This window comes from Cygnus olor, chromosome 12, assembly GCF_009769625.2.
Source record: "Cygnus olor isolate bCygOlo1 chromosome 12, bCygOlo1.pri.v2, whole genome shotgun sequence".
Classification (NCBI taxonomy): domain Eukaryota; kingdom Metazoa; phylum Chordata; class Aves; order Anseriformes; family Anatidae; genus Cygnus; species Cygnus olor.
This window is the reverse complement of record NC_049180.1, coordinates 14,133,171-14,159,803: the sequence shown is the minus strand read 5'-3', so window position 1 is coordinate 14,159,803 and position 26,633 is coordinate 14,133,171. Positions and strand designations below refer to the sequence as shown.

Below are 26,633 nucleotides of genomic sequence, written 5' to 3'. Positions count from 1 at the left end.
TCATCGGCTTTCTGCTTATTAGCAAATTAATCCTGGAGCACAGGGTGAGTTTAAGCTCATCCATACTGTGTAAGTCCCCCCAAAATGTTTTGCTTGTGCACTTCATTCATGGAAGGACAAGCGTGAACAAGCATGTGCTGAGCTCCTTTAAGGTCAATGTTGAAACTGTGTTGTGTCTAGGTAAGTAGTACTTACATGGAACTTACGCTGTTAACTTTCATGAAGACGTTGTATCTAGCCATACATTTGAAGGCTTGCACTGGTTCCTTTTAACTTTTGCCATACCAAACCAGACTTGAGACCACATCTATGCTTCCTTTGAAATGTACATTTTGTGGATATCTGAGTTATCTTTAGGGATCATAAAATGATTTGTGACAGTAAATCTGTGGCTTCAGCCAGAGCCTAAGAAATGGCAATGTTTGTAAGTGCTAAAAGTAGGTATTCTTTTTAATCTCAAACAGCACAGTCAGACATATACTCTGTATTCTTTAAGGAGAGCAACAGAAGTAGTTCCAAAAATGAGTTTAATTGCCTCTGTTTCTTTTATTTGGTTAAAGCTGAGTGACTTTGTTTACAAAATCAAATTAGCTGATCCTTTGCCACTTTCTTCTTCCATCACACAAACTTTTCCTATAGGTGTTTTAAACAAAGTGACTATTATTTACAAATCAGAGGGACTACAAGTACCAAAATGCTAGGCAATTAAAAAAAAAGTCTAAATTTAGGCTTCTAAATTTGTCTTTCCCTGCTCCTAGCAGCATGCCTCCTCCTACTCATTTCACTAGCTTTTAGCATTTGACTGGCTCTGGCACTTGTCTGGCCCCTTTGGTGAGGCTTTTCTGCTCACTAAACTGGTAAAACCCAATACTTTTTTGGGTTATTTTTTTGCTGGCATAATCACAAAAGTACAAATGTGGAGTAGAGGAGCAGAGAGAAAAGGAAGTGACACAGGTAATGGCAAATGTCCCATTTAGGAACAGAAGCAGAGAGATGGCTCAGATGGCTTTGTCTTGACCAACTGTACTCTGATTTAAATACTTTAAAGATTAACATTAGGCCTTCTTTTACGGAAATCTTGGTTTCTCAATACTGCAATTTTTATAAACAGATTTTAACATAAGCTTCAACATCTCATGTTTTTTTTAATCGTTTCTGTCTGCTTCTGTTGCCTTTCAGGTACCTTGTCCTTTTAACTGCCTCATCTGCTCTCATCAAAATTTTAGTGCTTACTTAAGTTACATTTTTATTTTACTATTTGGTCATACACGTCATTATTGCACATAATTGCAAGCTCTTTTTCTTCAGTGCTTTCCATGCTACGAGGCAAAAGTAGAGATGGATATCTTTTAAAGTATGGACATTTTTTCAAATGTTACCAATAAAACCTTACAAAGAGAAAAAAGAAACAAACAAAAAAATCCAAGTCATCAGAAAAAGTTAGAAGGATTCCAGTATTTACTGAACATTCGTTAGATTAATGCCCCAAGCTGTCTATTTTTTATTTTTTTCTTTGCTACTGTAACCTTCTCTATTATAAATGGAATGTTCAGTATTTCCTGTCTTCCCCAGTCAATTTGGGGGATTTATTTGGAAAAAGTGATCCTTCATAGTTATACATATTTTTGAAGAAGTAGATTGACTTTATTTGTCAGACAACTGAAACATTCAACTCTGAGACCCTAGCCAGATTGTCTTATCTGTGCTAAAATGCCTTTTAAAGATCTGGCTATTTACTGGTGTAAGTGGGTGAATCATTGGCTTCATTTTCTTAGAAAATAACATAGGAGTTAGAATCACAGTTTCACTAGGATTTAAAAAGCTGCAAGGATTTTTAGAGGTAATGTTCTTTGTCCTTGTCTGTTTTAAAGGCTAGTAAAAATAATTATGTATAAAAACAAGCTAAGGGGGATTTCTAGCCTTGCAAAGTTTCTTAAGAATAAATACTTCTTGTTTTAGGACCCAAATTGCCATGTGATTATGCTTGGTTTATGAAGCCCTAAGTGGTAGCGTTTATAACCCAGTTGCACAGTATTTAGATATTTTTTTTTTTGGATGAGAGTTTGAAGAAATCTGTGGTTTATATCAAATGCAACTTTTACCCTTCTAATATGTGCGCTCAGTCTTTCTTCAAACAATAAAATTTCTTGGTGTTACAAACTCCCTTGTGTTATTACCAATCCTTTTCTAATATACTTTCTTCCCTTGTGGTACCTGCCTATCTCTCTGATAAAAAGGAGGACACTATGGAGGCTTGGAAGAGTCTAATAGTAGTAGTTAAATTGATAGCCTGTTTGCAGGCAGCTTACTAGTGTCTGAAGCCAAAGTCATCATTTTGTTTGTCTTAACATGCTGAGTACAAGCTTTGCAGTTTAAATTCAACCACATGTTCCTTAGCAGAGCTACTCTGAATTCAGTATTCCACAGTACAACTCCATCGGTTCTGAGCCTACTGACACATCTTTGCTTTCAGTTTTACTCTTCTCCTTATTACTGAATTGTCTTGAAATGTCTGTATAATACAAATAATTTTGTACCTTTTATAAAAGAGTTCCCTCTCATTTTATTTAGCGAAGTTAAAGTAGCGCACACAGCATACTTTTCAGCACTGGGAACAATTTTTGAGTGAACTGATGGTAAGGAAGGCATTTATTCTTGAGACTTTTCAGAAGGATTATGGAGTTAGATTTGCTCCAAATTTGGTCTGTATTTAAAAGTAAAGTTTCCTAAAAAGTAAATCCAAAGACCTTTCTGTGTAGATTTCCATGCAATGTGTACAAATTAACTATTATGCCTATGCATACTGACCTGGATTAAGTACATTTTATATGTAAACGCAAGTGAACAGACTAATGTGTGCTCCTTTAAATATCTGGAAACAGTGACAATTATGCAACTTCTAATTCATAAGTTTACATAGTATAGGCTTTCCTTGTAAAATAAACAAAACCCTGTTGTTTCACAAATATGAGATCAGAGCCCCTTTGAAGTTTTTACTGAGTACTTGTCCAAGACTGCATGCTCCATGAGATTTTCAGAATATGCCTCAATATTCAAAAGTAAGCCTTAAAAATTGAATGCAAACCATTTAAACATTAAGAGAGTCTTGAAGATTAAGGAAATTGCATTTTATTGAAACATAGGAGGATTTATTGCCAGTCCATTTGCCTTTGCAATAAGTAGGATAGTCCTATTAATGGGTTTAGTCGTGTGTCTGCCAGCACAGTTCCAATTTCTAATTTGTTCTTTGCTAATATTAGAAGGTATTCAGCCCTAAACTTAAAATTATGGTTGGCTTTGCTAACTTCTCAGAAATGATTTCTCAGCAGTCTATTTGTGTGTGTTTTGCACTTTGCTGCTTTGTTCCATGCTTGGCTCTTGACTACTTGATGCATAGTGTCCCACTGAGCAAATCGTAGTGGACTAATTAAGAACTACCAAGACTTTCCCAAGTTATGCAAGATCCCCACAGCTACGAAAAGCCTTTTCAGCCCCCTGATCACATACTGCATTCTGTTAAACTTTTCTGCTGTTTTTTTTTCCCTAGCATTTTTCAGTATGATTTTTCTTAGTGTAAATCCCACAAGCTACGAGCACATTGAATACCAGTAACCTCGATTTAATGAGACATGATCACTGATAACGCAGCATTGGTGATGTGCTCTTTGACATGAATCTGTAAAAAGTGAAATGAGAGCAAGCACTTGGTCGTATATGTCAGAGCTCAGGCTGTATGATAACAGAGACTGAATCTCCTGGTCCTGGGTGTCATGTTACTGTTCGTGGCGTCAGGCAGATATTTTTACCTCAGTGTCACTGGTGTGGGAAAACTTGGAAGACCTCAGCTTGTGTTGAAAGTACAAGAGGTGGCTAGGTTAATTGTTAGGATGGGTCATTGGTGTCATCTCATGCAACAAACTTCATGGTTAGAGTCCTGTAAGTGTCCTCACTTCACACTTAGATTGATCATGTAGGTTGCTCAGTGTCACACTACATCAACAGCTCTCTGTTTGTCCTTATTGCAGTTTGTTACTGAAGTGCTGTAGCACTGGAGAAATTGTTCTTCTGGGTTATCCTATACTGGAATAATGCACAGTATGAATGCCCATTAAGTTTTGTCATTAGAAGAAGAAAAAAAGAAGAAAAAAACACATTTGGTGGTTGTACTGAAACAAGCAGAAGACAGCTGTATCATATGCTCTTGCAGTCGAATCCAGGATATACTGCACAGTGCTATTACAGCTGTGAAATCCTGATAGTTATATTTTATTTTGTTCTTTAAACAGACTTCCTTTGTCCAACAGAAAATGCCTGTCATTAAATAGTAAGTTTGTGAAAACCAAAGCCAAATATACCTTAAAGCAACAAATCTCCAGTGACCTCTGCAGATATCAGTGTGCACAGTGATTGGTACAGTTGATTGGCACTGTCAGAAGCAGGAGGGGCCCAGCTACCCTGTGTGTATCTTCTCTTGATGAATTTATGGATTACCAGGCAAGAAGGGACAGCTTTTTTTCTCATGGCCAGTCTGGGCAAAGAGAACAAGAGTTCAGATTTTAAAAGAGAAATGCCCTAGACCAGCTAAAAATGAATGAAATTGCTGCATCGACATAATGATGAAATAACCCAAACTGTCCTTACTAAATGCATTAAAATAAAGTATACCAGCTGAGCACATCAAACTTTTAACCCTATTATTTATTTCATACAGAAAATGAAATTGAAGACTATCCAGTTTTGATTTTGAATGATGTGATAAATTAAAACAGCATCCATATCTCTCTTCTCTTGAATACTTAGGGGATGGAAATAAGTTCAGGGCTCTTTGCTTTGTTATTGCTTAAAAAATGCAACACAAAACCAGGTTTTCCCTATTCCAGCTTCCTGATAGCTGAGTTGCAAAGAGGCACATGAATTCCTGGGTAGGTTGTAGTGAAGTCAATGCTGATTGAGTTACAGCGTAGTTCTGAATATTCATGTTATATAACTCCCAGCAAAAAGACCTTCACTTCTCCTTAAATCACTTTAGTTAAGCACTTGTGATTTGCGTAAATAGGTCCCTAAATAACTAATGGGCACACGGAGGGAAAATGCTTAGCATGTCACTGTTGTTTATGTTAAGTCCATCTAGGGAAGAGCTCTTGTGTGGATAAAAAAAAAAAAAAAAGATCCCCGAATATTGCTGACTGTGCTGGGTGTGGGAGGGGAGGAGATTGTCTTCTCAATGTCCTTTAAATCTGCCTGAATACCTGCCCGAGAGCCGCTCCTGGATCATAAAGCCATAAGAACAGACGAGTGGGTTGGTGCCAGCCCCTCTGTTGCATTACTGGATGTTTGCTACCTCTGCTCCAAACTGTTCTGGTTTCTCTGGCCTCCTCTTTGCTAGACCAAACAAACACAATTTTATCAACTTGTCCTTACATGTCAGGTTTCCTCACTGCTTATCAACCTTCCTCTCCTCTCTGGGCTCTCCTCAGCCCATGCTTGGAGCTGAATACTGTTTTGCAGATTAAATGTTGCCAGCGTGGAATGGAAAACACTGTCTAGTTCAGTGACTTACACAAGTAAATGTGGCAGGCTATCACCTCACAGCATTTTCCTTCTGGTTTCCTGTTGTTTTGTGACAGGACGCTATCACAACACGTGTGAGTGGCATACAGACAATTCTGTTGGGAACATATTTTGCAGCTAGTCCAAGGTTGAAAGTCTCATACATTTGTTTTTTAGTTACCAGATGTATTCCTTAGTCACTTATCTCAGCGTTGTTTTTTTTTTTTTTTTTTCCCCCCAGGTAACATTCTACTGATTTTTCTAGCTGAAAAAAAAAAATATAGCACCCTTTTGGTCAACAAAGGAAAACAAATATAATTTTGGTAGTCGTTCTGTTACTTAATATGAATACTTTTCTTTAAAACCTAAAGAAAGAACAAACTGTATAGAACTTTCTGGAGCATAGCCAGATCACTTCTGAAAGGGTGAAATTCAGCTGTGTTTTCTGCTCATGTGGGCATTGCTGTTGCTATGTGGAAAGTTCAAGACCAACAGTTGGAAATAAGTGTTGAAATACTTCGGAAGGTTATCATATTTCAAAGGGTGAAGTTTATATTCTTCATTTAATTCAGCCTGCTTGAAAGAGCCCACAGTTCCTTCAACTGATGTGTCTCTTCTGTGGAACAGGAAAGGTCAACAGAAAAGTGCGATTAAGATGTCAGTTTTGGAATATAGATCTCTCTAAATCTTACTTGACATGTATTCTTGTGTAGAGAAGAGAAGTAAAGGTAGAAAGCAGTAAAATACTGATCACAAATTGTTTTCTGTCAGCACAGGAGCTGGAAATAGTACATGAGTGTCTTGTTCACCATTTTTCTTGCACTGTGATTAAGCAAAATGCAATTCTGCAATTACCAGCATCCCTTTTTTAGTACATACTGAATTTACAGTTAATGTATTCTTGCAGCTACGCTAACTTTAATATAACACAATTCATTACGTATGTTCTTTGCAGACCCTGGCAGGTAGTTTAATTCATGGTGGACTTCAAAATCCAGGAGTTTTAACTTGGCTGACGAATCACCTGTCAAGCCAACCGTGTGCTCAGTAAAGGGTATACCAGGCAAGGCAAGCAAAGGATTACTACTTTTGATGAGGAACAAAATCAAAACTCCACTAAGATCTCTGAAGCTCCAATATAATATTTTGCAGAGAAGGCAGGGGGGTGGGAAAAAAGAATGAGAGGAAATATAGCACAATACAAGATTTCTTCATGCATAAAAAATGCAGCAGTCTTAGAGACAACATATGCTACTAGGGGAAAGCACAGTTAATGGCTGTATAGTATCATAATCAAAAAAGTGGTAGTGAAGAAACCTAAATTCTCTATAGCAGCCTTGAAGATGGTTGAGTCTTTCCCTAAGAAAGCAGTCGCACTAGTATTTATATATGTACTTAAAATCACACGGATAGCTCAAGTTACTAAAGTTGTGCAAGCATGAAAATGTTTGCAAGACCATGCAGAATTCAAACTTGAAATGATATCATAAAAATACTTGAGGTTAGTACTTTAGTACTTGTACATTTAATACTACCTAACTGGTGTAAAAATTATTTGATGTACACTACTAGTCCATTAATGCATTATTAAAAAATTTTTAGAAAAGTATTTTACGGGTACATACTTGCCTTCATCTGTTGTTCTCTGGAACTCTGTTTTTAGCAGGTACTGGTGACAACTATCGAGTGGTATTTATAGCTTTGTTTTGCTCCCTACTGGAAGGGCTAATCTCTTAGAAGCTTCATTCCAGTATCTCAGATTAATTTTCCACAAATTAACCTCAACAAATTCTAGTGCAGATGTTCTTTCATTGCAGGAAGTATCCCAGCTGAGATAAAGGTGCTGTATAGATAGGAAAAAGGGCAAGGGACAGTCATCTTTTTACTAGTCAGCAAAAGATAGGTGCAGCCAGCTTCAAGAAGAAAAATATATTCCAATTAAGTCCCAAAAAATTAACATTTGCCTACTTCAGTTACTTTTCCTTTAATAAATCTAAATGGAATTTGAACGTGGTACATCAGTTTTAAGATCTATTAGTTCTAGTTTTGTCTTTTTTGAGTAACTGCAAAAGAGAGTTTTACTAATCATTTTGTATGTTCACTCATGAAGCGCCTTTTTTAATCCCTTTGCTCTTTTCCAGTTACCTACATTATATTTCCTTATATATATATTTCTTTTCTAGGACACTAAACATTCATCAGGTTCAAGCTTTGTTTCTTCCCACAGATATTAAAGAACAGATTGATTCTGCTATCTTTCCTCTTGCTCAGTGTTATTAATTCTATATTGTTTTGTGATATAAAAAGAACTGTGGAAAAGAGGGGCAAGGACCATAGAAATCTTTGCTAGTGAACATAGTTTAGGTAAAAGGATAGCAAAATCAGTGATAAACACATCTATATTAATGTCTTTGTTATATCACCAAATATTATAGGCCTTGTAAGAAGTACGTATCTTTGGTGAGACAAAATAAAGGGATTCTAGTTTCAGGTTTCTATATCAACAGCAGTTTGATTTCAGTGAACTAAAAGCATCCCTCCAAAACACCATGCTTATGAAAAAAAATTCCCAACAGCTTCACCTGTCAACAAACCCAAAAGTTTAAACATTTATATTGCACAGGGGAGATTTATGAGGAAGTCTATGCATTTGCCTATATTAAGACAAATCTGCATTAGCTTAAATGTGTTAATAACAAGGCATGGGCAGTGGCACAGTTGGTTTATGGCAATGCTTTTAGCTAAGGTTATCAATTCTCAATTCAAAGGCTCAGTAAAGCTACGTATTGATTTCAGTTGAGTAGGTGTCAAAAATCTGATTATGGGTTAGACTTAATTATTGAATAACATACTTAAAGAATTCTGTTCAGGCTCATTTGAGCATGAAATAACAGATTTGCCTTTGTTTTGTAATTGGATACAAACTGTCTTTTTGGGTTATCTTGACAAAAATCTGTGTAAAGACAATGGTAATGGATCAGTAATTCTGCAAGGTCACGTCCTATTACAGATACTTAAATTGGGAAGCCAAATATGAGAGCAAAAATCTGTCTGTAAAAACAGGTAACTTCTGCTCCAACTTGTTTCACGCCAGTTTTGTAATTAAAAATTGAAACTGGGATTAAGTCTGACATCAAATGATATTCTCAAGTAGAAAGCTGTTTCAGAGTAAGAAACCCAGAGGGCCAAAACTGTTTCTATGTCAAAAAAATAATGACAAGAAAATTAAGTCTGCCAGCTGGCACACGTTGGAATTATAGAAGTGTCCAGCAGGAGAACTGAATGGAATGATTTTTTGAAAGCTGGTAACTAAGTTTCAATAATCTTGTCACCTTCCCTCTTAAAAGTCTATAAATAATTCACACAAATGAGTATCTGTTTTACTCGGATTATCTTATGCCTTCTAAACAAGTAAAACACCATGGCAGCAGTAGTTTTCCTCATGAAAAGGACATCCTTTCCTAGTAAAGGCTGATCTGGTCTGCTGAGGGTTCCCATTTAAAGTGTGGATTGAAAAGAAAATTAAAGTCAGTGTTTAGTTCCTTTAATACACAAAGTTATTTTCAACACACTTGACATCGATTTTAATTGTAACAATATAGCATCTCAAGGCTGTCTTAAAGCTTAATGAATGTGCATATAAAATGATAGCTAAAGTTTATTGTTCCAGCAGTATTACATCACAGACTATAACAAGCCTCTTATTTCAAGCATGCCTAGAAAACACATCATTACTAAATTTAATATTACAACCTGCCAAACTGCTGAAGTAGATCAGCAGTTTGAAACTGCATTTGTTCTCTCTGCAATGCAGGGAAACAGAATAACAGTTTTGCATCTGAAATACTTGTAGAGTGTATAGCAAGTTCTCTCTTGTTAATCTAGTACCTTGCAATTTGAAGGAATCCCACTGTGCCTTCAAAAACCAGCACCTTTTATAACCTCATTTTCATTATAATGAAGGTAATTTTCTACTTTCCTTCACAGTTCAACAGAACCGCCATTTCAAAAGTTTTCAAAAGTGATCAGCTTGGTACCTCTTCTACCTGGTTTAATTTTTACATTTGAGCTGCAGTCATACAGAGAGAACAGCATGGATGTAAGATATTAACGTTTTTCTATTTACCAAATGCTTTAGGCCCACCTCTACAAAGTGCTGCTACCAGTGCCCTGTTTTCAGAGCATATGACCATTTGTGAGTGAAAATAATTTATATGCATGATGTAAGTTTTCCAAGGCTTACTTAAGGTGCTGTGTAGTAAGTATTTCTTAGTTCTCTTAAGACTTTCACACTAACACCTGTCTTTCACAGAGCTCCATTGAGACAGTCATTTTTTTTCCCCTCTTCATCCAGTACCCTGTTCTTCACTGTGCTTAGCTGGAAGGATTTAGTAATAGCTGTTCTTCTGTAGTGTGATCTCCAAAAACTCATAATCCATTTTCCAGTCTTCCAAAATCAACAAAATAAGGTGTCATCATCTGACTTGAACAATATTTTCTCTGGCACACATTACACTCCTCCAATCTCTGGGGTCCAAATTAGAATTTGTTATACCAGCATTGGTAATTTCTGCAGACAGTTGGTTGACTTGACCTTTCAATCCAGCTAGCTTTTTCCATTAGAGGACTAAAATCACGGGCTGCAGGCAGAGTTGACTTCAGTCAACAGGTTGTGAGGAATGAATGTGAATCATTACCATTCCAAATTACCAGTGCTCTGATCCATGTAACAAACCTCAAAAAAAAAGTCACAGCAGCCACCTATTTTTCTCAGCAGGACAGTCTGTGCAATGTCCTCATCCCAGAGGACTGCATTTGGTCTCTGTAAGTGCAGTCACTACAGTCTGTGCTGCCCTCTCTCCAAGGCAAAGGCAAATGTCTAACAACGCCCGAGCACGGCCAGTCACTGTGGGATAAGAGATGATTGTTTCATAATCCATTCGAGACAGCATTTGCTGTGAGCGAAGGACATCAAGGACATAGTTGAGGCGTCCTTCTGTCATGCGGCTCAGTATGGTTCCTCTCTGGCAGGTTAATATTTGACAGCAGTTTCCTTTGCAGCAAGGACCTTGAGTAAAAAAGGAAACAAAACAAGATCCACTAAGTGCTCATTTCTTCCAGAAGTTGTTAGCAAGTGGTAGTATCAACATCGATAAATGTAGCTACTAGAAATATAAACTTAGTGGAGAAAGGAATAGGAAGAGTTAGTTTGTTCTTTGTTCATAACCACTACAGTGTATTTCCATCTTTTGTTTGAAACTCATGAAGAACATATTACAGAAAATAAGCATTTTTAAAGATTGTCTGGGTTGTGTGAAGGGAGGAGATTTTCGGGTCTGGCCCTATTCTCGAAGCCAAACTAGTAACAAAACTAATACTTCTGGCAAAAATGATCAAGAGCACCATGTTCTGCCTCTTCACAGACAGTTTAGGCTTACACCTATTAGAATACTCGGTACAGACATTAAGGTTTTTAAATGTCCAGTAAATACCATACACCAAGAGAAAATTAATAGCTGCAGGCCATTGTTACTTTGGAGAACGTGCCTCTGTCCTCCTTATTTTTAAGTCTGGACAGTAGAGTTCTGCAATGAATTTTTCCTGCATGGACAAGTCTGCTGCTTTATCCTGAATTTATGCCATCCCTCTGTAATAAATGGAAGTGGAGAAGAATGGCCAGCCAGACGTAGGAACTATCATAGGCCAATTTGAAAAAAAAAACAAGAAACAGCTTTTCACCTATAAATAGAGGCAGGCTTCACAAGTCAGAAGCTTTCCTACTAGGCAGTTTCCAGCTCAGTAGGAAAATCCCAAACCACATAAGAAAGGAAATGAATGTTTCCCCCCCTTCTTCTTAGTCACCCCCCCTTTTTTTTAGTCAATACCTACTTTTGTAGCAGTATAAAATACCTTAAAACTCCCCCCAATTGTTTTTTTTCCAGACTTCAACAAACAATTAATGTATTTAATATCCTATGTGCTATATTTTCTGTGTTTTTACTATGTTTTTTTTCAGGCCTGTTCTCAGTCTGAATATGATCCTGAAAAACAAGTTAATGTTCACAGTAGCCAATGCCTGAACTTCAGAGGACAGGAGTAACCATGTACCAATAGCTTCATGAGACATTTGTATTGTTTTTGGCAGAGTTATTATACTAGAAATACCTGCAAGTGTGCAAGAGAATTCAGGAAAAAAATGTGTTTGTACCAATCTCTAAACAATCTGATCATCAATTAAAGTCTGGTCTGGGAGAATATTGTCTTCTCAACTGGAAATGAGAGTCTTACCCGTCACTGCTTGTTTAGGGTGCGTAGTTTGTTGTTTGTGCTTAAGTGCCAGTGGTGGGTCCTTATGCTGACTGTTTTCTTTGCCTGCCATTGGACCAGATAATGGAGGAGTACAAAAATATTTTCTACAGTCAGAGCCTAGGTGAGCTAGAAAAAAAGAATAAGATGAGACCCTTGGATTGCAACAGCAATTGAACAGCAACAGGAACCTAACTCCTTTTCTTATTAGCTGACAAGAAAATAAGGTTATTCCTTCTAACACAGGGCAACAGATTCCAGGATGTACTTGTTCTGTCAAATTTGACAGGCAATATTTGATGTGCAAAGGAATGGCAGCTGTATGTTATGGGTCAGGGTTCTGAAGTTATTCTAAGAGGCTTTTTGATCTACACACTTAACCAAAATATACCATGGTGGCTCTGCTTTTCTGCAGTGAGCTCATGCTTCAGATCATACCAGTAGGGGGCAAGTTCTGAGAATGGACAATTGCACTTGGAAAATGCATGTGTCTATGGAACAACTAGTAATGTTTATCCTTTTCTTAGGATAGTTAGAGCTGAATATATATCAAGGTAGAGACCTTTCTTTGTTGCATTCTGTGGGATAGAGTTTGCCAGATCCATCTCAAGAATATTTTCTCTTCCTGCATGATTTGTATTGCTATCAAGTAGAATAGTTGTCAAGCTTGGTAGTACAGGAGGGATTTTCTTGCTCATTACTTTGTTGTTCTTTTGTGGACACATGACCTGAAAAAGATGAAAATAGGGAAGAATTATCATCTTGGAAACTTTCTTCCAAAACCTTTTCTAAACAGTTTCCTCTTGAAATCTAAGGCTGTTTTGCAGAGCAGAGTAAGGTAGGTGTGAGCATGTAGACATGCTTAATTCAACTTCAGCTAGTTGCCTATGGTGCTGTGGCAGATCTGTAGGCTACCTGTCCTGGATTTTACTTCTGTCCTAGATTGCTTCCACAGCTTGTGCTGCTGGCAGCAATAGTGTCACTACAAATTGACTTGTTTAGTTTAAAGTTAGTTCTGATCCAGACACGTGAACTTCAGTTCTTTTGGTATTGGCAAGCCTGCAACAAGTGCCAAAATCACTTTGAAAAATGGGAGTTAACAGTATTTTGGAGTGATCACAAAGCTGTTGTCATTGTTCTTTAAGAAAAAGTTGCAGATGCTAGAATTCAGCCTCAGGCTTTTTTTCCCAGATAACATTTTGAAAACACCACAAGGCTAGATTTTTGCCATTTCATTAGGACATTTTCAGGAGTGGTTCAAAGTGACTCTTAAGCGGATAAGGTTGTTTTTGCAAGAGCAGAGTCTGCTGCTTAGAAGGTGGTAAAACAGGGTTTTGTTGGTTAACTGGATGTAGTTGTCCTGGCTAGGGACAAAAAAGGGTTAGGGACATTTAGCTGTAGAGTGTTTTTATTATGTGGTGTCAGCACTGTCAGGAGAAACAAGAAGCTCATGAAGTACTCTTGTAAAACTCTCAGATGCGTGCCATGTACTCACCTCGGAATTGCGTATGCCTGTCTGCAACGTGTATATTTCTGAACCTTTGCATGCATTAAGTGCTGTCTCCTGGAAAAAATAGTACAAGAATGCCAATAAGAATACCCAATGTTTGCTCAGTTCACAGTTGTCAGGAGCAGGAATTTACACTGACACTATGTATTATGCTCTTGGGTATGCTGATACATAGTGATAGTGAACTGCATAGAGCAGCTTCACATTTTAACACGTGTAAGTGGTTGTAGAATCTGACTTAAATCTTCTGTTACTGTTTCTACTTTAAAATCCAGTTTTGGATCATGCAGGAAAAGGTGAGAATAGCCCTATACCGAAATACTTATATTGGGCTAGCTATAACATGTCCAAGTATCCAAACAGCAGAACCCTCCTGTGTTTCATATGCCAAACTCTGTCTGCAATAAGGATGTGTTTATACTTGTAACTTTTCTCCATGTTGTATGTCTGCAGCAGATTTGTTCCAACTCTTTACAATTCAACAGTTAATGAATCAAGCCATTTTCAAGAATTTCCAGTAGCTTTTTCCCCAGTCATTTTTGATATATTATTTGTCTAGTTACTTGAACAATAAATAATGCTCGTTGCTAATTTAGCAAAGAGAAAAACAGTCTTGCTCAATGGAGACTAAAGTATTAGATTTAGGAACATATTGCCAAATATTCCATAAACTTCAATGGTAATAAAATGACGTGGACTATAGCTATGCCACCTATTAAAGCATTGATCAAGTCTGTTTTATAAGCCCAGTATGTGATTGCAACAAATAATTTAGTATGCAGTAATTTAGGTAGCTCACATAAGCACAGCAACAAAATCAGTGATACAGAATCAGTTTTGTAAGTCCAGGTGGAGTTCGAATACTTGGTCAAGGACTGAAATGCACTGATGTAGTTTCTCTACTGTGTCTAAGTTAACTAGATAGGCTATAGCTATTCTTGGGGCAGTCAGATTTGTGCCAGATTTCCTACGGCAACAAACAAATATGGAGTTAGCTGTGTCCCTCAGTTGTCTGCCATTCCCCATCCCTTCTTCAGGAGGTATCAGAGAACCCTCTTAGACCTGAGGACATGTGATGTTTTACATTTGAAACATGCCAACTTAGAAACAGTGAAGCAGACAGAAGAGTGCATTGCTGGAGCAGGTATTAACACTGTCCAGGTTTTGGAATAAATATCTTTAATCAGTACATACAACAAAAATTGGCCTTGATCATAGACTTAGTGTGTTCTGCTTGAAGCTGATATTTGTTCTCACTCATGTTTTCCAGTCTGATTACAGCTGGTAGCTGGCAAGAAGCTATCATTTTTATAATCTCGGTAGCAATTGACAGTTTCTAGAGAAGACCTGCCAGAAAACCTTACAATACCTTTTTTTTTTTTAAAAAAGAATTCCTGAGTGAACTTGAAGGGCCAAAAGGTAGTCTCTGGCATGTCCAGTAAAGCAATGAAGACAAAGCCTTTTCCCATTTTGGACCACAAAGACTGTAACTGAAGAATCAAGAAACATCCTTATACAGGAACAAAATGTAATTTTGCACTAACCTTTGCATCCATCAGATTGTAGATTGCATTAGAAATTGCCTCCTTATTTATAGTAGTCAAAATTCCATTTAGAAGGTCTACACATTCTGCAGGAGGAATAAAGCATTTTAAAATACCCTGTTGCATATGAAAGTGTGTATATATTTAGGCAGTGTATTGCAACTAACCTCACTAAGCATGCTATTGAGTATTAACTTTATTATGTTGAGCAGCTAGATGAACTAAGTGAGATCAGTTCAAATATAGCTTGTACCTCCTGCATGCTTTACTTTCCTTTTAGAACTGATTCTAAAGAACTGTCACAGAGTCAATTTTTCTTAACTGTTTATACAGATGTGCCCTTGCAGAAGGCTTACACACAAATATATAAATTTAACACAGTAAAACTATATGCAAGCGCTGAGGAAACAATTTGCATTATGTCTAGCTTAGCTTTGAAAATTTGCTTAATAGTCCTCAAGTATCACAGTCTTAATATTTCTTGGCTTTTTTTTTCCTCCAGTAGAGACAGGGTAAACATAACAGTTCCACTAACAAACAACGATAGCATACCTCACAGGGAACTGGTTAAACATTGAAAATAAGAAATGCTTAAGACAGGTCAGTCTTTGTTAGAATAATGCATTTAGCTAATATCCCCTTCTTTAGCTCCCCCCTTTTTAAAAGCATTATACTAAAATACAATCTCAGAGATCGGTAAGCCACCTCTAGTAGGAAGCTTCAGATAAAGAAATCTACAGTACTGCGAGGGTGATGTGAAGGCTGCTTTGCCCTCCACTTCAGATATTGTGTCATTGATTTGGAGTGCCAGAGCAATGTTCCCAGCGAGACCGTCTCAAGTACAGACCCTGTAAAGAAAGCAAACCCTGAGTGTTACCTGCAGTATGTGGTCTGTAATCTGGTTCTTGATGCCAGCAAAGAGCAATAAAGTGCAACAGTGTGTTCCTCTGGGGCAAATTGCTTGGTATAAACTCCTCCGAAATGCCAGGCCGCAAGCTGTTGCAGATTCCCGTCAGAACTTCCAGCAGGGTTGTTTGACCTGCAACGGATAGGAAAATGTCACCACAAAAACATTAAAGACATCAGAACTTTTAAAGTGATATTCAGCATAAGCTATGTCAGGTATATTAAAACAAAGGCTACTTTTAGAGGCAAAAATAAATATGTATTTACTCTGTGGTTAATGGATATGCTAGCCTTTAACAATAACCATAACTAGTTGTTGTAACAGGTCATTTCAGGAGAGAGAACTGTCCTAATAAGAAGTGACAAATGAATATGTACCCATGCATTGTAAACTACATGCACAGACCCCTCAGATATACATCTAATTATTATGGGTATATCCTAAGCACACAGTTCATATAAAACTTTACACCTTATAAGAATATCAATCCTATTGTACAGAAAAAATTACTTTGGGCAACCACAAGATGGCAGCTATAAGTGAAAGCTGTGTGAATGAATATTAACCTACTATTCCTATACAGTATTTTTGAAAGGTCCTTCTCAGCCTGCTAAATGTAGGAGTCCTTCAATCAGCAAGCCATGCAGAACTGAGCCCATACCAAAGAGATCTTTGGCATCAACCTGCATAAAATAGGGATCATCCTTCCACTATGACAATTACTGCATAGTGCTTTACAAACCATGTTCTTTAAAACTGCTTGCTATTATCTAAGAAGGTAAGATTCTTTTTTCTTAAGAGAATTTAGCACAAGCTGACATTTCTTGATTGGGATTTGAAATTCACGGCAACTCTAAAATGAGCATAATGCACATCCTGTTGGCTACTTGTCACCAAAACATTGTCTGGTTTTGAAGTGACAGTGAAATATAAGAGTACTGTTTCTCCCTAAAGGTAATCAGGAAACACAACTGAGTAACAGAGTGCTTCAACAAGCACAGAGAAATGCTGCAAGTTGGGTAAGAAGCTACAGTTTTCCCCTGCAGAAAAATCATCCTCCTGGAGACACGGAGGATTTGCTTAGGGATTCTGATCTTTACCTCTGACAGTAATAGAAGGCAAAGGGACATCGGAAAAAGACAGTGCTGTTTGTGTCATCATTTCCCTACAGTAAGGGAATTTGTAGAAAATATTAGCGTGATAAAACAATACACGAACAATAGAAATGAATACCTTCAAAAGGCTTCCGTCTGCTTAGGCTTTCCCAACACATTATTCCAAAACTGAAAAAAACACAAAGGAACATTCATTAATTTGGAATTCATATTTATGTTCTTATTACTCCCAAGAGCAAGTTTATTGGTTTAAGACAGGACTTTCCCAAGACAAAGCCTATCCAAATCTTTCCTAACTTGAAGAGATACATTTCTCTGCATTAAGCTTTGATTTTCAAGCAAGCAGTTCTTACAATAAATCAAGTTAGAACTATATATACATATGTTTTTTTGAATAGGATCAATTAGAATTACATTTCAGGTTATTACCTTCAATACATTTACTCTTGTCAATTTCAGAACCTTCTGTTGTCCTCTCTGTCATTTTTGTTTTGCTTTCAAGTAATTTAAATAGCAAGAAGGGGACATTATAGCAGGTACTAACAAGTTTATCAGTCAGTTAACCTACCAAAAACTTGATCCTCATCCCCTGCATGTCTGTTTTCTTCAGCAAATTTTGCTGGAGATCCAGATACTTTTTTCCTTTTCTAATGAACCAGGAAGTATTCCAGTGATACCATAGCTCTGTATGTACAACCCACATCTCAGGTGGTTTAAAATACAGTTAAACCCTCAATCTGCAAAATTAGAGGCAGAAGCAAGAAGCCTGCAGGAAGAGGAAAAAGCAGGCTACAGATGAGCCAGAAGTAAAGCAGCCTACAGTGGAAGAAGCAATTCTAGAATAAACTTAATTGTATATTCATATATCTTGCTGTACTGCTAAATTACACATGTAAGAGAATCCCCTATTCTGCTGTATTTCCACATAAAGTTTGAAAGTGCTTTTACTTAAATACCCGTTAGGAAAATATTAGTGTAACATGGATGTACGTGTAGCTTACAAGCAACTAAGCAGTACTTCATATATGACACTATTTTCTGTATTACACCACTATCTAGATGTGCACTTCTCATGCACTGAGTTATATCTGAGCATCTAAAGTTAAACAAGAATGACATGTTGGCAATTAATTATGGCACTTGAAATAAGCCTCCTCTTCCTGCGCAAAAATCTTGTGTTTATGAAAAAATCAGATCAGTTGCATCATTTATAGGTCTCAAGAATATGCACTGTTTGACTCACCTTAGTGCCTGTCTCTGTGGCAATAAAGCAGGAGTTTTATTTGCTTAAAAGTTACCTGTAGTGTTAGTCCACATGCTCCATAAAAACAGATTATAAAGATGCATGTCCATACAGAAAATAGTTGCAGTTTGAGGTTCTCATTTATCAAGACAGCTACAAAATATTTTACAGTTCCAAAACAGATGTGACAGCAGATAATCTTCCTCCTTTGTATAAATCACTAAAGTTAAGAAGTATGAATGCTTGAGTGGCTCAGTGAATTATCTGAGCAGGTTCCTTGGGACCTCAGTGGGACACCTGAGATAAAGGTCTAGATTTTTATCTGGGCACGAACAGTTCTTCCTGAAATTAAGTTCAACAACAGTTCACACTTAGAAACCACATGAATTGTAGTCATTAGGTTCCTAAATGTGTATGAAAATATTCTGACAGCTACATTACTCTTAAAAGTTTGGGTCCATTTGTAAGTACTTATATAAGAAGTTGTAGAACAGTTCTTAACCATAGGATATTATTCACCAAATGTGGGGAATTTCGCATTTAATTTGCTGCTGTAATCAGCCTCACATGGAATACTGTCTGATTACATTTATATAAATCTGGCATTTTTATTGTAGTGTCTTTGCAAATAAAGATTTCAGCAACGTTATAGAATCTAGCAAGGACCAGGTATGAGCTGCCCGTAGAAATCCCATTTACCTGTAAATATCACCTTCCCGTGAAGGAAGGCCACCTCTGAGTATTTCAGGAGGGATGTACACTAAATCCTGGCATTTTCTCTGATTGCAGTTCTGCAGGTCTGACCTGAGCTGCTGTTTCCTCCAGTTGGTTAGACCATAATCTGATATCTACAGAGACAGGAGAAAAAAAAGTAAGTTTTTGTAACAATACTTCCGTCTCAGAACTAAATGTTGGTTATTAGAATAAATACATGCAACTATAGGGCAGTCACTGGACTTCACACAAACAGGCTATAGGCTAAAAGTTCCCACCTTGGCTCTGTACTGCATATCCAAAAGGACATTGGAAGGTTTAAGGCTGCAGTGGCAGAAAGCAGGCTCAAGGCTGTGAAGATGATGCAACCCTTCAGCCACATCTGACAGGATCCTTATGAGCAAGGGAAATGGAAGATCTGGGTACAGCTGATGCTAAAGAACACAAAGTACAGGTTTTGCTAGAGTGAAACTTTTACTATTCACGTTTTCATTTTGACAGTAAACAGAAGTACAATGCAGAAGCTGAATAGCAGATGTGACTACTGTCCATAATTTACGTGCTGGTTGCTCCCTTTTGGCTTAGCTTGTAATTAGATTTGTCACAAAAGATTACTTCTCCTACGTACCTCATGGATGAGCGAGTGGAGGGATCCATTGCTCATCCACTCAGTCACTATCCCCACAAGTCCATGGTACTGGTAAATCCCAAGAGCAGGCAGGAGACGTTCAGACTTACAGCACCTGACATTTGCTATATCTTGAAGCAGCAGCTTCCTCTCCCTGTAAAAAGAGAGAGAAGGGTAGAGGCGGGGTAGACTGAAGGGAATTTCAGCTAGACATCAGATCGTGTAGACGATGGAAATGAGAAAGAACCATATAGTTGACACAAGCCAATGTTAATTCTACCAATAAAACCAGTATTGTCATCTTCCAAACAACTGTAAGAAAATTAAGCTATATCTTGTGTAGTGTATTTTTCTAACAGTGTGAAAGAACCCTGGATAGATTAGCATGAACATAGGAGCACAGTTTGAAGCAGCATTTGAAATGCAAAGATGGGAGAAAGCTGAAATGTGAAGTGCTAGATTAAGAAAAATCAAGTTTTCCCCCTCATAAACTTGTATCCTTTTGCATTTAGTGAGACCCACATAGACAGAGAAATTAAGATCTTCCATGCATATCTGATGGGACCACATCAAAGCATGACATAAAACAAACTGAATTCAGATTTGATATAAGCGGTATTACTCTAATGACTTTGTTGTATTTAAATTCAACTGCAGTTGGACTGCATACCTGAATTCAAATAGTCTGTATTTACAGCATGTAATGAAGCCTTGCTTTGATCATGAGAAGAGTAAGATTTTGCCAAGGACTCCAGGCAGTTAATTCCTTGTGCATGGGAAACATTGAATTGTTGATTAAATTGGGCATTTTCAGGGAAAATAACTCCTGCTACACTTTCAGCTTTTGTTGTATTTGTTTTTAAATATCCAATTATCTGTTACTTCTGATCTGAAAATTAATGGGAGTTCATTCAAAATTCAGTTGATTTCAACAGACCTGGAGCTCATTCTCATTATCCTAAGTCATCAGACTTCAGTTTCTGTTTCTCATATTTGCGGTACTGATTCACAAGCCCGTAAGCCAATCACTGTTAGTAGTTTACAGCCCCACCTGTTTTAGCACTTATTTCCACAAATCTAAGCATTTATCATCAGCACACAGTTGAAAGTTTTACAGGCAGAGTAGACTGCAGCTTATTCTCCTAGTTTTCCTATACCCAGTGTAATGCAAACAAGGGATCAGAACGGTAGCAGAGAGAAAAGCAGGACACAGGCTTTAGTCTTAGGGAACAAGTTTAAGTGAAAAGATGCCACCAAATCAGCATAGCATGTTAAATTCAAAGAGGAGCAAGATGTTGATTACTGTGAATTGATTTAATTATAGCTCATGTTTTAAAGAAAATGTGAATAGATGGAGAGTTGTTTTTTCTTTAAACTAGCTACTAAAGAAGTAACATTAGATCATATTACAAAATTGCTAGGCTTCTACTGCCTAAAAAACAAGCAGCTCCCCAAAAACGAAACAGAACCTTACGTATTTTTAAGTTTTCAGTTTAAGTTGACAGTGATGCTGTCAAAATGGCAGCAAATGCTGCCGGAATTCAGGAACAGATTTTTTTTTTTTGAATCTAAAATACTGTTTTTTCCTCCCGTCTTCATAATGGAAGAATTTAAACACTATGTATTCCGCTAAGACATCTGAATTTTACTTTTAACAAAAGTTACCTCAATTGCAATGTTCTCAGTTAACAAATGAGTTTTAACTAGTCCATTGTTGCACATCAGACATTTTCTGATAAACAATCAGGTCAGTGATTTCCCCTAAAATGCTTTTGTCTTGCTTCATCCAAAATATCTTGGGGTTATTCTTAGAAACTTTCTGTGCCTTTGTCACCCCACTGGAATTTTGTGGCAGATAGGCAGATGCCCATCAACTATTAGTGGCGTGATTTTGTAATTGGGACATATATACACATCTCATTGCTCCCAACCCTGACCCTTATCCCTCCCTCCTTCTACTGCTCTATTCCTTCACGCGTACTTGCTGGTTTAGATAAAATTCAGCTGAGGTCTCTTTCTCCAGAAAATGTAATACCATACATGGCATGCTCAATATTACTGGTCAGGGTCTGAAGACATTAGTGTAATAGAGATAATGAATGATTTCAGGATTAATCTCTACTTTTCTAAAACTTGTAAAAGAAAAAAAAGTAGAGCTTGTTTCTTAGTATAACTGCCTCCAATTTGCCTCTTGGCAAGCTGGGATTTCTAGGAACAGAAAGATGTTTGGGGATCAGAGATTGTGGGCATGCCATGATTCATTCTGGTACCACCAGTGTAGTTTCGTGTTGCCAGCCTGCATGGATAGTAGACCAAAGAAGACACGTACCTCTGTGTAGCATTCTGGCTGGTCAGCAGCCTCACGGAGATGTGTGTGTTCCATGAAACATGAAAGGCTTTCAGTGCAAAGCCTGAGCCTGTCCTGGTCAAGGTAAAGCTATCCAAATCCTCCTGGGCTACTAGAGGCAATGGTTTGGCCATTTCTAGATGGCTGGCTTGGGAAAAAAATATCAGAAATAAGTTTTTAGGCCTACTTTTTGTCACTACTAATAAAACACAGTGAAGTTGCACCACCCCTTCCCAAATAACCACTATCCTAATCCTAAAAGGTAATTCTTTTTACCACTCTGTATCAGACTTCCCTTAAAAAGACAGTGAAAATGTGCCAATTGCAGAGGACTGTCCAGACCATAACTTACCATCCCAGGCCAGAAGATGCTAATTAATTTTTTTATTTATTTATTTCCATCTGATCACTTGGAAATGCAGGGCCATTATTTATAATATAAAATGTGGCTTTAAAGTGATACTGAATTATGTAGACAACAAATCAGTATCCATCAGTTGTGTGCTGGATAGAAATATAGTTTCATAGAATATCCTGAGTTGGAAGGGACCCACAAGTACCGTGTACGTAATAAGGCAAACAAACATTTAAGTAATCAAAATAGTTTATTCAGAACTCCAAAAATAGTACAAAGAGGCTAAAATAATGAATACGGGATCTAAACCGTTCTTGAACTTACATATTTCTATTTAAAATGGAATTAAGTACAGCTATAACAGTTCTTGAAACTCTTGCTAATTTACTATTTAGATTAAAAGGAAGAGATAGCAACCAGCTCCTTTTTGGATTTGCAAAACCTTATTTAATTAGAGATTCTGTAAAAACAAATGAAAAGCAATTCAATCTTTCTGTTACAAACCACGACATGCTGAGGAACATCGTCCCTATATTCAGGTTTCTACTTCTCTTTCCACACCTGGACTTAGAGTTGTTTGCTGGTAATATTTGACCCTAAAATGAGATCTTATTTAAGCAGTACTTTACCAAGGCTGCTAAAGTTGTTGGAAGTACTAATCACAGAATATGGCATAGTTTAATGAAATTACAGAGAAAGTTTCACTAACTTGTAAGTATGGTACTAAAGCCATTTTTCCAACAGATCTGCTCTTTTTAATGCTTTTCCTCCTACACCCATTTCAAAGCTCACTGACAAAACACAAAATCAGTGTTTCTTCAGCAACTTCTGCAATAAAGGATTTTATATTATTTTTAGCAAAACATTAAAAGCCTCAGCCAAGTTTGTCATCTTCCCCTAGCTGGGGTGGGCAGGAGGGAGATTGTTATAAAACCATTCATTTCAAGTTTCTAATTTTAAAGGCAATTTTTAAGAGTAATTCATAGCAAAGATGGTTTCCTTGGGACAAGAGAAACTTTCCTAAGTTAAGCTAATAATCAAAGGTCTAAGTAAAAGAAATTGGAAGCAGAAGTTAACTTACCTCCAAAAATATGGGCATAAAAACTACAGTGTAGTGAAACTGCTGCAGATACCTGGTAGGAGTCTGTTTCGTGGGGCATTCAAAGACAGCTGGAGCTTTGCTGCCTGTGAGTCAGCTGTACTGTTTATCTCTCCTTTTATTGGCTGCCTGCAAACATCTAAAATTTCCTGGTAGGTTTTCTATGCTGTAACTCTTTAGTGACCGCAGCTGTGTTTTCACAGGCTGATTTGTTAGCTGCCTATAATTGAGAGAGATTATGAAAAAAGAGGTCAGATAACTATTTAATTTTTTATTTTTATTTTTTCCCCACATGATGAGGAATCCCAACAGGGAAAGAAAGCTCATACAACACTGAAAAACACAATATTGGATCCAGGCCAAATATAGATGTGTTTAGAGCTGTACACAGATTTTGTAGCTGGTGCTTATCTCTGCAGTAGATCAAACCAACAGCACAAGTACAAAATCCCCTTAAACTTTGTAAGTCAAGTAGATCTTAAAACAGGCTTCAAATTGCTATTTGTTTGGTTAGAAGGGAGGTAAGCATGGGGGTTATGTTAGTTTGCAAAGAAATCAGTTTATGTTAGTTTGCAAAGTTTAAGTTAGTTTGCAAAGAAGTCAGTTTATGTTAGTTTGCAAAGAAATCAATTAGCTGACAAATAGTCTAGCTGAAAGGGATATGGGGGTTATGGTGGAAGTGAAGTTGATGATGAACCCACAGCATGCTCTCATTGCAGGTGGGGAAATTGTGGACTGGGCTGTGTTAGAAGTACAGTCAAAGTGAGAGAACTCATTACGCCTCTACTCAGCAATGGTGTGGCTGCATCTGGAATCCTGCAGTCAGTTTTAGGGCCTTTGGTTCAAAGAAAAATGTTGAGAAACTGGAGAGGATGCAGTAGATAACAACCAAGATTGTCTGGGCCCTAGAGCACATAACTTAGAAGCAGAGATTGAGGGAGCTAGGCTTATTTAGTCAGGCAAAGAAGGAGATTAAGGGATGGTCTTCTAGAGGTCTGTAACCACTTGGAAACCCACTATGAAAGTAGAGCCAAGGGGCAGGTAACAACAAGTGGCATAGGGAGATGTTTCAATTTCTGAGGTTGAGGTCAGATGCCAGAAAAAGCTTTTCCACCAGGTGGGTAACACAACAATGGGCCACTCAGGCTGTGGGGTCTCCATCCTGTAAGATTTTCTAGATGTAGCTAGGCAAAGCCACGACTGACTTGATCCAGCACTGCCACTAGTCCTGCTTCGAGCAGGAGGCTGGGCTAGAAAATGCCAGAGGTATACAATATCTGTAGTTTTGTGACGACTTTGCAAGGCCTAATAGTGTTCCTGCTAGGCTTATACTTTCACTCTGACGGGTGGGATTGCTGGATGCAGGGTGGAGACTTTAGGAAAAAACAGTCAATTGGGTTGATCAGGTTTATTCAGCTTTCCACACCTTGCAGAGTGTCTTTATTTATAGTCCAACTCCAAAACCAGCTTCAGTCAATGAAATTGTCCGCAGACTTCTGTGGTATTGGGGTCAAATTCTAACCCCAAGCAGGGAGGGAACAAGTGGTAGGACAGTTACCTAATCCTCCTATGATGCTGGGAAAGCCCCGTGTATCTAAAAATCATGTGGCTGGTGCTCTGCAGCTTGAGAGGAAGCATGCAGCAAGCAGGAAGCATGGAGTGCACCTTCATGCACAGTGAGTTATTTCCTGAAAGCTGTAGCTATCTAAACAGCTTCAGCTTTCCCTGCTCAGCACACCCCTCCAAAAGTGAAATTAGTACAAGGGAGATGAGCCAGCAAGGTTAAACAAGTGGGCAGTAACAGTCCTGCAGAAGGCAGGAAATGTGGCAAGTTGCTGGAGCTACAGGATCCACTTTGTCCTCGACTTCAATTTATCAACAGTACATTCAGTGTTGTCTACAGTTCTATAAAAAGCACGTTATTAATGTTTTCCCTTGTTTAAGGTACTAGCCTGTCAGGAACACTCTACTACAGGAGAATCACTGTTGCTAAAAGTCCTTACAACTAATTAAAGAAACTTCATGGGGGAATCTTTGTAGAGAATTTAAAGGACTTAATTTTTACAAGTTCTTTGACAGAAATAGTGTGAGTTACTTCTGTATTTTTAGAGGGTCACGTGCTGGGGAAGCTGAGTACTGGAACAATCCCACATTTGATTACTCCTCTTGACGATTGTTTTCAGCTTAAAAAAATAAGCTTCTAAAGCTTACTTTTAATCCATATTTGGAGAAACCAGAAACAAGCAGGCCAATTTTTAGTGCAGGTCTGAACTAACTAAATATTTATTACTGATTAACATGTTCAGTAATAGCAACAAAATTGATTGGTGTTTTAGCTAAACATAATTTATTCAGGGAAATATAAAGCCTCTCACTTACTATGGAAACTTATAAATACTTAGCAAGGAAAAAAAATCCCTGTAGGATCACACAAGGGCCATCTTATACAGTAATTAGACAAATTTAACAAAAATAAAGATTGGTTTGACTGTTAGAAGTAGTTTGTAGTTTATTTTAATTTTTTATTTTCAGTTAAGGAAAAGAGTCAGAATAAAGCATTCCAGAAAGGATTAATGTATACAACAGACTTACTGAACCTTTCTAACCTATGCATTTATCAATGCAAACTTTTTTTTGTGGATCATTTGCAAGCTAAGACAGTACAGGGGAAATACAAACACATGGATGGTCTTAACATCCTGAAAGTAGAAATAATGGTGATGCCTAAAGGATATCACGGTTTAAGACGGGAGTGGTTTGTAGGCCTCCACCCCTATAATAAGAGTGAACCCAGTTCCATTCAAATGTAAAATTAAGTGGGAACTTGACAAGTAGCAGCATTAAAGGAGGACCACAGCATAAGACAAAGCATTAATAGAGCAAGGATGCACAATGAAAGAATGACACAGTATCAAAAGACTGAAGCATTCACATGACCCAAATACCAAGGCCTCTGACACATGTTCAGTAAATACTGCACTTTGATATTTGATGGGAGAGTTCCCATCATCATTTCTCAATCTGGTTATTCCAGTTGAGCATCTGTACAGGATAACTTGTGGAAAGATGGGTGCTAAGGTGCTATTTCTTTTTTGCTCCTAGAGTATTTCATGAGCTCTTGAGAGAAGTGAATATTGAACTGTTTGTTAGGCTTCAGATGTGTAGGATTCAAATGCTCTTTATTTCACCTTTATAAAAGGTAAGCTGAAGTGCATGAGTGCAGCCAACGATATAATCATACTGCTTTAGATGATAGGACTCCAAATGGGCACAAATTTTACCTGCCCTAATGCAAGGTACCTCTTTAAGGTACAA

The 26,633-nt window shown here is 37.6% G+C and overlaps 1 protein-coding gene across 2 annotated transcripts; it reads right to left on the bottom strand.

Annotated features, from left to right (window-relative positions):
- Positions 1–9,078: 9,078 nt before the first annotated feature.
- Positions 9,079–23,446, bottom strand: LOC121076468 (receptor-interacting serine/threonine-protein kinase 2-like). Of its 2 annotated transcripts, none has more exons than XM_040570796.1 (12): positions 23,301–23,446; positions 21,847–22,012; positions 19,518–19,671; positions 19,168–19,323; positions 18,875–19,023; positions 17,051–17,100; positions 15,788–15,949; positions 14,911–14,996; positions 13,352–13,420; positions 12,419–12,584; positions 11,839–11,985; positions 9,079–10,618 (listed from the first exon to the last, which is right to left on the bottom strand). In XM_040570796.1, exons 1-12 carry the CDS (start codon positions 23,377–23,379, stop codon positions 10,347–10,349), a joined length of 1,656 nt encoding a protein of 551 aa, XP_040426730.1. In that variant the 5' UTR covers positions 23,380–23,446; the 3' UTR covers positions 9,079–10,346. The 2 variants fall into 2 exon arrangements, with proteins under 2 accessions (XP_040426730.1, XP_040426731.1); XM_040570797.1 differs by having other exon boundaries at positions 21,847–22,008; positions 23,301–23,415.
- Between the last annotated feature and the right edge of the window lie 3,187 nt (positions 23,447–26,633).

Coding starts and splice junctions, on each gene's coding strand:
- LOC121076468 (XM_040570796.1), bottom strand. CDS start 23,379: ATGCCCCACGAAACAGACTCCTACCAGGTATCTGCAGCAGTTTCACTA. Junction 22,013..23,300: donor TTATGCCCATATTTTTGGAG/GTAAGTTAACTT, acceptor TTTTTTCCCAAG/CCAGCCATCTAGAAATGGCC. Junction 10,619..11,838: donor CCCTAAACAAGCAGTGACGG/GTAAGACTCTCA, acceptor TTTTTACTCAAG/GTCCTTGCTGCAAAGGAAAC.